Source organism: Lactuca virosa, chromosome 1 (genome assembly GCF_052849685.1).
Source record: "Lactuca virosa cultivar CGN04683 chromosome 1, Lactuca_virosa_CGN04683_v6, whole genome shotgun sequence".
Lineage (NCBI taxonomy): Eukaryota > Viridiplantae > Streptophyta > Magnoliopsida > Asterales > Asteraceae > Lactuca > Lactuca virosa.
Genome location: NC_136426.1, coordinates 29,762,497 through 29,777,091, shown reverse-complemented (window position 1 = coordinate 29,777,091; position 14,595 = coordinate 29,762,497). Strand labels below are relative to the sequence as shown.

Sequence of the window (14,595 nt, the reverse complement as noted above, 5' to 3'; positions counted from 1 at the left end):
GACTGAGATAATTACCGATCTCAGTCAGGCTGGGTCTTTACCCTAAATGGGGGAGCAGTGACTTGAAAAAGTTCCACGCAGGAGATCGTAGCCGATTCAACATGCGAATCAGAGTACATAGCAGTGAGCGAAGCGTCAAAGGAGGCAATATGGTTGAAGAACTTCATCGAAGACCTTGGAGTTGTTCCAACCGTAAAGAAGCCTATGGAAATTTTTTGTGATAACGAAGGAGCGGTTACCTTGACCAAGGAACTGAGGGATCATGGCAGATCTCGACATATCGACAGGAAATATCACTTTATTAGACATCGGGTGGAAGAAGGACTCCTCGTAGTGAAGAGGGTATTGTCAGAGGATAACCCAACAGATCCCTTTACGAAGGGACTGAGTAGGGTTAAGCACTTGCAGCACGCTAGGAGCATTGGGCTGAAGGACAATATTAGTTTAGATTAGATAGCTTTGAAACATGTAATAGATAAATTGTAATTAACATTTGATGAATAAATAAAGGAGTATTATTTATGAGTAAAGTTATTGTCTTGTGTTAATTATTTACCTATTGTTTCACTTTGCATGTTTTAACTTCCTGAATAATAAGATTATTTGAATAGTCCACAGTCGCTTGTACTTTGGAAGTAGGTATGAAAGAAGACTATCATGAATTGGTTTGTAGACTGTCTAAAATGTATTATACATAGCAAAAGTTTGATGCAACGTTCATGAGTGCTTATGAATAAGATTTGAGCATTGAATTAAACCCACGCTTGCTGGCATCACTTCATGGAATTTATCACGAATGATCGCAAGACGATAATATCATATAGTCTTTGAACCTAGATATATGGTTTATTGTTTGCAAGTTGATTGTGCATTGATAATGCGTAAACGCATCAGTAACTTGATGTTATAAAACGCATTGTTATGCATGATTTGATGAGTGAATAGTAAATGCATATAAGTCGAAGTTTATCTATTCCTTTTATCCTAAGAGGGTAAAAGCGATATATGGGCCCCTCAATGATTTGGTTTGACTTATGTGTCGGGTCTGGTCAGGACTGAATTGATGTGTTCAATTAAGTTCTATGTCAAATAAATTAGAGATCGAGAAAGAAACTGCTGGACAATAAGTATGACCATGTTCCATGTGATTGTCCGCACGATATCTAGAACAGGGGACTATACGATCCCTTATCTAAAGGACAGGTTATTGATAAGATCAAGAGTTTTGAGAACTGTGATTGCTAATCGGATCCTGAAGTCGTATTTGCATTTATAGTTATTAGACTTATCCAAGTGGGAGACTGTTGGATTAGTGTCTAAGTCCATAACTATATTTGGTATGTACTTGACCCGGTTGTAGCATGGTCCTTTTGGGTTGCCTTCACCAAACTAACTAGACAGAATGATTTATGAAGAGAGAGGATATTATGGTTTATTAATATATTATATGAATAATATATTAAAAGAGAAATCACATTGTTTAATTAATATTGGTCAAGAATTAATTAAGAATTAATTTTGTGGCTAAAAGAGATTAATTAAATAAAGGGGACTGGAATTGTCAATTATAAGATAGTTGAATTTGGGCTGTGGATCTTATGGATTAAGGGAGTGGACGATTTCAAGGTGGAAGCCCACTTGGAAATCGTCCAATGGCCTTATTCCAGAAGGTTATTGGAGTTGCTTAGGGCTAAGCTATCCAATTGGGGTTTTGACTGAAACCCTAGCAGCTCAACTATTTAAGGACCCCTAGGGCTTCATATTTCGGCTACACCAGAATGTTGGGTTTTGAGCAATTCTAACACTCCTAAGTGTACATGCAACCCTAGAAAACCTTGGATCTATGTTTGTCTAAGATACATGCAAAATACTTTTTCTAAGGTTCATAAACCTATCTAGCATACATGGGGAACTTTATAATAAAAGAGATAGCTAGAAATACATACCGTGTTGTTGTTATGATTCCTTGAAACCTTGTGAGCCTAGCACCTCAAGTGTGATGCCTCAAATGCTTCACACAACACCAAGTACACTTGGAATAAACTCTAAGAGAATAAGAACACTTGGATTTTCGGCTAGCCCTCTTTGATTCACACTAGTGGCCGAAAATGGTGAATAATAGCTTCTTTATATAGTATGTTACAATTAGGGTTACACCATGTAAACCCTAATTGTCATGACCTTTCATTTCCATGACCCATGGGTTATGTAACCCCCATGGAGCATCCATGGAGCATCTTATGGGTTTAACCCAACTTGATAATCCATGGAGCCTTGGCCCACTATATAAGTTATGGATGATTGACACAATCAACTCATATATTTAATTAGTCTTCTTTTGATCACATAATTAATTCTAAATTAATTATTGATCAATACTAACTAAATATTATTATTCTTATTATTAATATATTAGAACTTATAATATATTAATAAACCATAAGTGTCTTATTTCTCTCATTTAGTCTATCCAAGTGCATGATGCCATGCAACCCAAATGGACCATGCCGGGTCGGGTCAAGTACATACCAAATATAGTTATGGACTTAGACACTATATCCAACACAGAAACCCTAGAGTTCCTATAGCCGAAATTGTGCCTCCATCTCTTCTCTTCTTGATCATCTTCTTGCCTTGGTGTTTGTGATTCATTAGAGGCACAACATTTGGGGTGCTAAGGTTCTCAAAGCTTCAAGATCTACAATCAACAATCAAGGTATTCATCTAACTTGTTTATTTGATATTCAATAGTTTTGTTGTATGCTAGATTAGGGTTTACAAGCTTTAGATAAATTTGCATGTACAATAGAGAAACTTAGATCCAAAGCTTTAGGGTTTTGCATGTGCACATAGGATGTTCTTTTTCTCAAAACCCATCAGTGGTGATGTCAGTAAAGGTTCGACCTGCAATGTAGTAAAAGAATCTAAGTACCCCTTTTGGGATATAGAAATGCAATAAGATGGTAGAGTATCATCAGAGATTGTTCAAGTTTTTGGGTAAATGGTTTCATTTGGGATGATAGAGAACACAAAAGGGTAGTAAATGACTAGTGTAAATTTCCTAGATACGTTTGTTCAATTAAGAGTCACATTAGATAGATCGTCGAATGAGACTACGAATGTGTCAAGTAATGCGTTGGTATTATCTTAGACTTCAAGATAGGCTACGCTCCTACTTTAGTGTCTTCTTATAGGAGGGAGTGTGAGTTGATAAAAGACTATAGTTGAACGATAAAAATCATAGGTTATTATAGGGCGACAAGTTAGACTTTAATTCGTATTACCATGTAATCATATGTTAATGCATCATTCTTATCATAGGTTTTTGGGGTAAGCTACATGTTTGGTTCAGTTATTACTTTTGTTGATAAAAATAAGAGTTAATATAAAACTAGGATAGAATTTTAGCATTCGTAGGTCGACATAGGACAACAATTAGATTTTAGCATTTGTACGGTGTAGTGCCTCAGATCGGTTGTAGCCTCAGAAGTTTAAGTAGCAAAGATTTGTTATGATTAATGGATATCAAGGAAGGATGATGTTTGGGTTCTTTCAGGAACAGTGGGATAATGGTTGTGAGTCTTCAAGACCACCAAAGGATTGATCATGAGTGTTCGTACCCAATAGGGATGATGACAAGAGTGATCTAGCATCGTAATCCCAATAGTTGGATAATATCACGATGTGTCGTGAGTAGGCATAGGAACGAATTGCTCGAGCAGTAATTGTATCTTGATACTGGTAAAGTAGTTAAAGCATTGCGAGAAGGCTATTTGTGACCTAGTGTTCATTATAATCTAGTAGTTTGAAAGATGAGTGAGCTTTATAATGAGCCCGTAACCAGTACTAGAGTATTGGTTCTAGAAGTTTTCAAACCAGTAAGCTCACTTTAGTAACTGTGGTTAGATTTCATGATGTTGGAAAACCTGAACTAAATAGGAAAACCCCTTGCAATTTAGGGTTGTGTGTGCATGTTTTAAGGGTATACCATAATATCATGGGACACAAAGTCAAAATGGTATACCATATGCCTTTACAAGGGCATGATTACAGAATGGATCAACATTTACGTCTGAGAGCGATTATCAGTTATAAAGTATAAATTCTGGAAGTCCAGGTTGACGAGTTCCCGATTTTGGGAGACTTTGCAAGAAGTCGGGGGATAGATTTAAGGTAGAAAACGAAGTTCTATAATTAAATAAGTGTAGATAGGTGAAATCAATGTGGAAGCGTTGGTTAGGTCCCGAATTGACCTCAAGTACCACAATAAGATAGTGTTTGGGAATTTTATTAAGGTGCGCTGGGAGTAGAATTTCGGGGACGAAATATTTATAAGTGAGGAAAATTTGTAACACCCAATTTTCACTTTATAGTAGAATTAAATATAAAAGTCTGTTTATATAATTCAAAGTTGTGATATATTACTTATTAGTCTAAATGATCCAAATGAAATTCGTAGTAATGGTAATTCTGAGAGCGTGCATATAAAGAACACCTAAATTTGACTTTGTATGAAGAAGTTATAATTTTTCGAAGTTTTGGTGCAACAGTATGCGACACAGAAATTGAAATTAAAATCGGTTGCGTGTTAGCCAAAACAATGTAAACGAGAGTCGAAGATCTCATAAATACCAATTCGTCGATATCAAGAACATCGAGAACTGAGTCCGTGTGAAGGAGTTATGAATTTTACACGGTCTTTTGCAGTGTAATATTCATAGATTATTAAATTTAAAATAGGATAAGAACTATTCGATGGAGTCTAAATGAAAGTTATAGTACTCATCAATAACTACATGTGAATATTAAGAATGTCAAAATCGGAGCTCGTATGCGAAATATATGATTTTTTGAAGATTCACAATTTTACCCGTCTTGAGTGATGCAACACCAGCCAGAAACAGACATGTGACCCCACCATACTCAACACCTGCTACCTACCCATAGGAGCAGCGCGCCCTAGTCTGGTTGCGCGACGCGCCTACCCTATAGAGCCTCTATAAATAGCAATTAAAGGCCCCTTCATTTCTCACCTTCACATTTAGGTTTCTTTCTCTAGAAACCTTTCCTCCCTTTAGATTTATGAGTTTTTAGAGTTCTGAAGTATTCACAATAAGGCTCTAAGGCGGCAGAGAGTCGGGCAAAAAGAAATGCTCGATATCGAGGTCCTGCCCACGACTTTTCCGGTTTTCGCTAGAAATTTTTATAAGTTAAGCTGCTCTTACTACGCTTTAAGTGTAACTTATATTTATATTCATAGTTATTATTATGAATCTATAAATAAGAATTATCAGTGATTCCATTCATAATACTGATTGATCTACTTACGAGAATGATATCTTGGCTAGATTTAGTGAGGAGTTTAAAGTGAGATTCCCAAACAGTATACTTTGTATACCAAACGGACCATACCGCCGATATGATCTTACATGGTTGTTCCTTATTTGATAGAACTTTTGATAGTCATTGGGATTAGTGAAAATTATAGTATTTATTACCAGCCTGCCATAGAGATTAATAAATTCTAGTATTATAGGTTAATACTTGTTAGACACGTTACCCGCTTAGTTGGATCAACAGTTGGATAACGGATATTCATCGGATTAATTATATGTGTGAGTTATATCACTATACTATGTATTAAAATCTATGTTATCAATAGCGTGCTATAGCGATGCTATAGACACGCTATAGCGTTTTACGGTGGTACTGAACCGCTATTTCAAAATAGTGTTTACGAATAGCGGTGACGCCATTGATCGCTATTTACCGCGAACCCCATCAACACTATAGCGACGCTACACCCGCTTTTACAATTTCGTACACATTGGGCTACTTTGACAAAGAAAAAACTGATTGTGAGCTATTTCAATATTAAATCTGTATTTTTTTAATTCCCCCACTACATTTTTTGTTTCAATAAGTCCAAATAATAAATCTAATTAATTACAAGCTACAAAGCAACGAATGACAATTTTTTTCTCGTCTCTTGTTGTACTTAGAAACCACGAACGACTTGAGTTGCGATGACACTTTGACACTTTTTAGTTTCCATATTACTATATTAGAATATATATATATATATATATATATATATATATATATATATATATATATATATATATATATATATATTATGTTATGTTTTATATGACTTTTTATGATATTGATTCTATATAGTATTAATACTCTAATATATAAATTTTGTATAAATATATAATATAAATTATACATAATGTTAAAAAATTGCTAGACTACCGCTATACCGCTGCAATAACTGTGATTTCAAATAGCGGCATGTGACCGCTATTGAAATTTCGACCGTGATAACTGCTTAGATTACAATATATATCCATGTATGTTAGGATATAAGATTCAATAGATTAGAAAGTATAATCTTTATGTGTTGAATGTCATTATACTTAAGTTATTTGGATGAGGTATACCATTAGGCTATGATATGATATGAGACCGATAGACTTGTTAGGTTGTTGCTTGTAATGATATTTGTTTATATGTTAATATGATTTGTTAAGGGTTAAGGCTTTCTCGCTTTGTGCGGAAGGCCAAGATGCGGGCGGACTAGCTTTGTACTGAAGGCCAATGGGTGAGTTGATGGCAATATCAACATTAAGTGTTGTGAGCCTATATATTCACAAAGGGGTGAACCAGCTTTGTGGTGAGGGTAAAAGGGACGGACCAACTTTACGTTGAAGGCCAAAAAGGGACATACCAGCTTTATACTGAAGGTCATTATGTATATGCATGTATATGTATTGTGGTGTATGATATTTTAGGGAACTCACTAAGGTTCGTGTTTGCCTAATTGATTACAAATGTTTTCAGGTACTTCTCCGGATCGTGAGAATGACAAGACGTGACTCTACACACGCATTGAAATCATGTTTTTCGCAAAACTTAATTACACTCTATTTTAATTGAATAAATAAAAATGAAAATTTTGTTATGAAAATCGAGACATAACAAATTCATTTTATTTAAAGGAAAATAAAAATATTTTATATGTTTAAAAGGTTTGTGTTTCATAAATAATAACGAATCCTATTGTTTTTTATAAAAATAAATATATTTGTATAAGCTTGAATTTATGATAAAGTCTAGACAAAAAAAGTTATTTATATATTAAATAAAATATATTTGTATGATGATTAAACTTTGTAAGGTAGTTTTTTTATTTATATAAAAATTATATTTTCTATGTTTTAGTTTTTTGCCTTTTTATTTGTTTTATGTTTTTTTATTTGATTTATGGTAATTAATACAAGATTTGATTTATGGTAATTAATACATCCGATAAAATTGGAACGATACATAGAAGATTAATATGACCTTTGCGCAAGGATGACACATACAAATTGAGAAATGATTCAAATTTTTTAATTTTGTCAAAAAATACAAAATTTAATAGATTTATTTGAAATTTCACAAATGATCATTGGGTAAAATTTCACAAATGGTCCTTAGACAAGTTTCATAAAATGACAGAAGTAATAGTTATCTAAAATTATTTAAACTCAAGGGATCCATCTAATGGACATTCATAATAAAATATTTACGTACATGTTTGCTCCAAATGGAGTATAAATGCAAAAAAAAAATTTATACAAAAAAAAAATGTTTCACAAGGATTATGTTAGAAAAAAAAAATGAAAGGATTTAGCATCATTTGTAAAATTTTGTCTAAATTTTTTGTATTCATAGACTCACAGAGAAGCCCACTGTAAAATATGTAGTTAATTTTATATTTCTTTAAAAGTTATATTTTGTTAGGAAGTCGGACTTCTAATATGTTTATTTTTATCTTTTCTTTTTTTATTAAATTATAAATAATATAATAGCATAACTTCGGCAGTTATTTTATTTACTTAATTAATAATAAAAATAAACCAAAAAAAAACTAGGTAAGTGACACCTATAATATATTGGAAGGCTGAGGTTTGAGGAATATTATAGAGATACCCACCACCATAGAAGTTGTGGCAATTTGATTCAAGTGAAGTTGACCTAATTTTCTAAAGTGTTGATTCATTTTTGAATCACATTTCTAAGTTATCTGTTCATTATTTTATATTTATTCATCCCCATTTGAAAATGAAAAGGAGGAACCGAGGAAGCAAAGTAGCAAACACAAACGTTTTCTTCTATATTTTTATTAGGTATGTGTTGTCGAAATTTAAATTGATAAAATACGTACTCCTCCATAATATTCAGTCTAATGAAAAAAAAATAATGACCCAAAATGGTGGGTTATCTACTTATCTTTATTTTTAGTTTAATTAGAACCTTTTATGTGCATTCTTAAAATACAATATAAACAACATTCTATATACACGTTTATAGATTCTGTTGTTCGAGGTATTTCTATCATTTAACTGCTTATATCTTTGTTTATTATATATTATTATTTCTTATAGGCTAATATGTATATTACATATAAGTATACTTGCCACGTTATATCTTTTATATACTAGGTACAAATGTAATTAATACTTTTTAGTTTTTATAGAAAGAGCATAAAAGTCATAATCCTTATTTAAAAAGGAAAATATATATTTTATTAATTCCTAAAATGTTTATAGAAGAAAAAAGGAAATAAATTCAATGTTCAAACTCCGGTCAAACCCTTTAGAATAACCGGGTATTGCCGGTCACCTTCGTTGTTCTCTTACCTATATATATATACCCTCATTCTCCAAGTAATGGAATCACAGCCCTTCCTCCGACATGGCTAGTAAACTCGGTAACGACGGCGGTAGCTCCAGCGATGTCAAGTCTAAGCGTATTTCCGCCGGCGTTTTGCAATCGATAACATCTCTTCTGCTTCTCTGCGCCAAGCAAACGATTATAGCTTCAAAAAAGTTGAAAAACAATACAAAGATCTCATCGGGGACGCCGAAGAAACTAATTTCCTCCATAAGCAACAAAGCGATCAAGTTGCGCCACCGGATGAAGAGAACGGGAGAAGAAGGCGGTGAGCACGGAAACGACGGGCTGTGGCGGAAGGAGATACTGATGGGGGATAAATGTCAGCCCCTGGATTTCTCCGGTGTAATCTATTACGATAAAGACGGGAACCTTCTGAGTGAGTTGCCCATTCGATCGCCCCGTGCAAGTCCGTTGCCGGGCTATGTTTGTACTCCGGCGAGGTCCAGTTGGACCTCAACGCCGCGGCGAGAATTGTCGTCTCAGTGATGTTAGTTCTGTTCTGTAAAAATCTTTCTTTTGTTTTCCGGTGAGAATTTCGTAGGGTCAAATCCCAATTATGTTTTCCTCTTTATTTGGGAATTACCAATGTCATTCCCTAATATTGAAAAAAAAGAACTCTTTAGATTGCCTAAAAATATTGTATTTAACTTTTAAATTATAGGAAGTGAAATACCCTCGGTAACTATTGTCTTATTCCAATTTCAGTCTTTTATTTTTATTTTTTAGTTAAAAAATAATTGTCCACTTTGGTTGGTATTAGTTTCACGGTAACATTACAATTTAAGACAAAACATTAACGATATGGAAACCATGTGTTGCATTTGTCATACGTTCGTCTTTATTCATATTTTTAAAGTCTTCCATATTCTTAAAACGTTCTTATATGGTCATCTAAGTCTTGCAACATCGTTTTTGTGGGAAAGCCATACTTTTTCGTCCAAAAACTTCACTCTAAATGAAATCGATTAAGGTATATACTACTTCAATTTTGTATAATGTTGGAATTTGAAGTGTTAATCTTAACCGTAAGGTTTGATGCATGTAGGATGACAACTTCCACCGACATTGGTAGCTAGCGATTCATAGTCGTTAACAATTGACGTACTTTACGAATGTGTTTTTTTCCAACATCCTAACCTAGGTAGACCCTACAATCTTAACTTTAGAATGATGATGAATATGTTTGTGTAATATGCCATACTTTTCAAACTTATAATTTTTGTGACTTATGGTAATTAATGAATTGGATCTTTATGATGTAATATATCACCCTTTTTAACTTATGGTAGTGTGTTGCCATTTAAGACTTATTCAAAATTGTACTTTTGTATAAACCTAATGGAAAACTGGATCCAAAACAACATGTTATATTACGATCAAACATCTTTAAATAAACTGTTTATATCTATCGTAATAATAAATCTATCATAATAAATAAGAATAATTATGTCACATGTCGTTATCTCATTCAATTGGTCACATGTCAATTTGTCATAATTTTGAGATATATTTATTTTTCATTTGTCATTACTTCATTTTTTATTTTCCAATATATCATTGTTTAGTTTCCATAAATTAAACCTACCATAATGAATATTAATTTTAAATTTTAAAATTTAAATTTAAATTTAAATTTTAAATAAATTTCCAGTTTAAACCTTTGTATTTAACATTTTGTTATAATTAACCTGTTTAGTATACAAGTATGACAACTAAACACATAATTTAATTTATTTATTTCTCGCATGATTTTTATTTCTCATAATTTTCACTTAAGGTATCCACAATGCATTGAACTCCATAAAGTTCGATGGATTGCCACATCATTTTTCTACAATCCAAACAAATCTATTATTTTTTTTTCTTATAATGCATTGAACTCTACAAAGTTCAATAGAATATTACAAAATATAATTTATAGTATATATTTAAGAATTAAAAACTTTCCTTTTTTTTCATTGAAGAGTTCAATGACCACTGAACTCTAAATTCATTGAATGTCAAAGTAGCATCTCACAATGGTAGATGTTCATCCATTGAATGACACATATGATTGCCACCTCATTCAGCTTTTTCATTGAACTCACCATTGTGGATGTTCTTATTTCATATTTCAAATTCAAATAAACTTCCCATTTAATCGTTTCTATTTAATATTTTATTTTAATCAACTCGTATAGTATACGGGTCTCACAACTAGTAAACAAGTAAATGAACATCATTACAATCACGCTGCCAAATACAATCCATCTACTACTAATTCTTTTAAACGTAATTCCTTCTAAATCCCTTTTTTATTTTTGAGGATTAATATTAGTCTTGTAAGTGTGCACAACCATTTCTTTATCCACATTGTCAACCTTAGTTTTGTTTAAATTAATCTTGTTTTGTATAACTTCTAGCTTCAAATAGCACATTTGGAAGTTCAGGATCAATCCAATGAAAGAACTTGCATTTCTTCTTTGGATCTTACATAGTTTGTAAGAAATTAACAAATTTTATGAAAAACATAAAAAGACGACGTTACCATTCAATTAGGACATCATTAAAACTTCAACTTTCTTCACTGTAACTAACTATCTAAAATGTTCCTTTTCTCCCACAATCATATCAATGTGGATAGTTGCATTGAAATTAAGTTTTTATTGTTGTTGCTTATTTAGGTCGATGAGGATGACGTTGTACTTCAAGAGCTAAAATTGATGTATTGGGAAATGGATAGCCGATAGTAAGGAATAAAACTGAACAAAAAAGACAATAGCAAATAATAATAACTAAGAACATGTAAACAAAAAGCTATGATATGCGAACCAAAAAAAATAAGGACTAAAATGAGATAGAGAAATAGTTGTCGGGACTATTTCAAAAATTACTCATTTTATTTACACTGAACGCAAATGCACCAGATTATAACAAATACACTTCTTTTTTTTAGTTTTTTTAGGCCATATTTTTTATCGAAAAAAAAAACCGAATATACCATTGTTTATGATTTTCCGTCCTCTTTTCATAAAAATCTATATTGATATATAAAAAATGAACTTTTTTTTTCAAAAAAAATCCACTTTATTTTCTTTATTTTTTAAAAAGTTAAAGTCTATTTTTTATCGAAAAAAAATAAAAAAAAATATCAAAATTCATATTTTTTGGTACTCTTTAAACATAGATTCATATTGATGTTTAAAAAAACACCGAAATTCCAGTTCAGATTCACATTGTTAATCTGTTCGAATTCACGGATTCACAGAGTGAATAATAGTAAGTCAGATTCACATTATAAATTCTGACAACTAAATTGTATATAGTTCAGATTCACAATATGAATAAATCCATTTGTTAATTTTACAAAACTAATTTACGAGTAATCAAATGTTAAAATATTATAAAACTGCATGGAAATATATTTCGATTCATATGTTAATTTCTCTTAATTTGTGAATGATCAAAAAGTTGAAATCGTAAGTCAGATTCACATTGTGAATGTTAAAATTGAAATATTTACAGTTTAGATTCACAGTGTGAATCTAAACTGATCGAGTTTTTTTTTAATCGATGTTGATGTTTATTGATAGATGACAAAATATTGAGATTGTTATTATAATTAGTTTTTTTTATAAACATAAACTTAAATATTGAAAAAAAAAACAAAACAAAGTGGGTTTTTTCAAAAAAAAATTTGTTTTTTATATATCAACATTGATCTTATGTGACGAAAAATCGTGAACAATGGTATATTCAGGTTTTTTTCGATAAAAGACATGGCTTAAAAAATTAAACAAAAAAAAATGTGAGTTTTTTGGCAAAGAGATATGTTTATGGTATAATCTGGTGTATGTACGGAAGGGCGAAACCATGAATTAAGAATAAAGGGGGCTTACATTGATTTTGTTAATAATTAAGAATAAGTGAATTAAGAATAAGGAGTGCTTACATCACAATCGTAATAACAGGCATGTTAATAATTTGTTGGTTGTTATCTTTAATTTTAAGCATAATGGAAAATATTGATTTTGTTTGTGTCGATGTAAGCAAGTGAATGTTTCCCATTTAAACAATGTATCTAAATAGTAATATGTATGCCAACGATAATGTATCCTAACGATTGTTCAAATACGGCAAAATAGATTTTGCACAATATAATTATGATGAAATAAAATTTTATATAAATATCTTGTAAAACTAAATATAATTTAGGTATAAAAGTAATGATTAAATTAAATTAAGGATGCAAAGTTGATTTACAAAACAACCTATCTTGAAATAAAATGACAATCTATACAATTTTTTAATAAAAATAATTAAAATAAAATAAAATCATCATCTGAAACAGCAACACATAAACACATATAGGGCTCAGATATAAAAAAAATGGTTTTAGAGCTTACATATCAAAAAATGATGATAGGACTATAAGCATCACATATATCAAAAACTATAACCATCATTCACGAATATTTACAGCAAAATGTGCTTTCATTTTTACCTCAAATGGAGAAAGAGAGATATGGAGCTCACTCTACAACTAACTTTCTCAAGAGAGAGACATGAAGGAGACCGACGATGGTCTTTCCGGGATGGAGGCTGATGGCGAGAAGAGGAAAATGGTGGCGACGCAATGACAACGATGGGTTGGGTGAGGCGATTCATCCGAGAATACGGTGGGAGCGGGAAGACAACTCGTTTTCTTTGAATTTTCGTCTTTTTAACTTCTAACTTTTGCAACTTTTTCAATTCTTTTTATCTCTTGGTTGCGATCATTTCTCCTATTTTATCTCTTGCCAACTGTGTATACGTAACTTAGAAAAACTATTTCTTCTAAAATCTTCTTGGTCAAACGATATCTAAGGATTAGATTAATGCTATGTAATTGGATGGATACACCTAACAAAGAGAAAGTATGTAATAGCCCAAATTGCATATGAATCCCAAAAAGAAAAGCGATCAAACAAAAAACCATAACAAAAATATTATAAGTAGACAAGTTTGAGGGGGCTAAGCACCGGCTAGCCCCCTACTGCCTCCGTCACTGTATGTACGTCTAATGTACAAGTGTACATCAATTCCTATGACCGTTGATCATTATGATTTTCGACGTTCACGATTGGTTCATTGGTTCTTTGGTTCCTTGTTAATAATGGTTATCTATTGGATAATTTGGTCGCCTATTTTAATTTTATACTATTAATAACTTATTTACTCAAATATGTAAAAGATATTTTATAAAACCCGACTCCATGAACATCAAATATTTATCAAGGAATGATATAAGATCAAAATCAAGTCTTTTATAAGTTTGGAATCAAATCCGATAGCCAAGGACCAATGACTTTACAATAGACCGTTTCCAATTGTTTTTCAAGATTCTAGATAAATTCTAACATGTATCATTGTCGTTCATTATTTTAAAGTTATCTAAATTACTCATATTATAATACAAAATAATTCCTCATACTTTACAACAATTTTGTTTTACAATAATTTAAAGAAATCTGTTATAAACCTTTTCCTAGTTTTGTCTTTGGAAATGGCTCAAAATAAGGAAGTAACAACACATCAAACTTTCGGACATACACCACACGTTTTAAACAAAACCTCATCATCACTATTTGTTGTTCATGTTTATTGATCAAAAAGCCTAGACTTTCTCCACTTCATGTGGACAAAATTTCTTACTCTTGTCTTTTGAATAATTGGAAATGTTAGAATTGACGAGTGATGACGACTATTAAAATATCAAATGTTTAAAAGGGTTGACGATGTCCTTCCAAGAAACCAAAAAAAAGGGTTGACCAACCTGCTATAGACCATTTCCCAGTCAATATTTGGTTGTGACTTGTGACAATATACATCTATTTCTACGTTTGAAAA

At 31.8% G+C, this 14,595-nt stretch overlaps 1 protein-coding gene and 1 non-coding gene across 2 annotated transcripts; both read left to right on the top strand.

Annotated features, from left to right (window-relative positions):
* The first annotated feature begins 7,298 nt into the window (after positions 1 to 7,298).
* LOC145151552 (U6 spliceosomal RNA) lies at positions 7,299 to 7,398 on the top strand. Its single transcript, XR_013732120.1, has one exon. It is a non-coding gene; the product is annotated as a U6 spliceosomal RNA (small nuclear RNA).
* A 1,347-nt stretch (positions 7,399 to 8,745) lies between these two features.
* Positions 8,746 to 9,213, top strand: LOC145112456 (uncharacterized). Its single transcript, XM_079048620.1, has one exon. It carries the CDS (start codon positions 8,746 to 8,748, stop codon positions 9,211 to 9,213), a length of 468 nt encoding a protein of 155 aa, XP_078904746.1.
* The last annotated feature ends 5,382 nt before the right edge of the window (positions 9,214 to 14,595 follow it).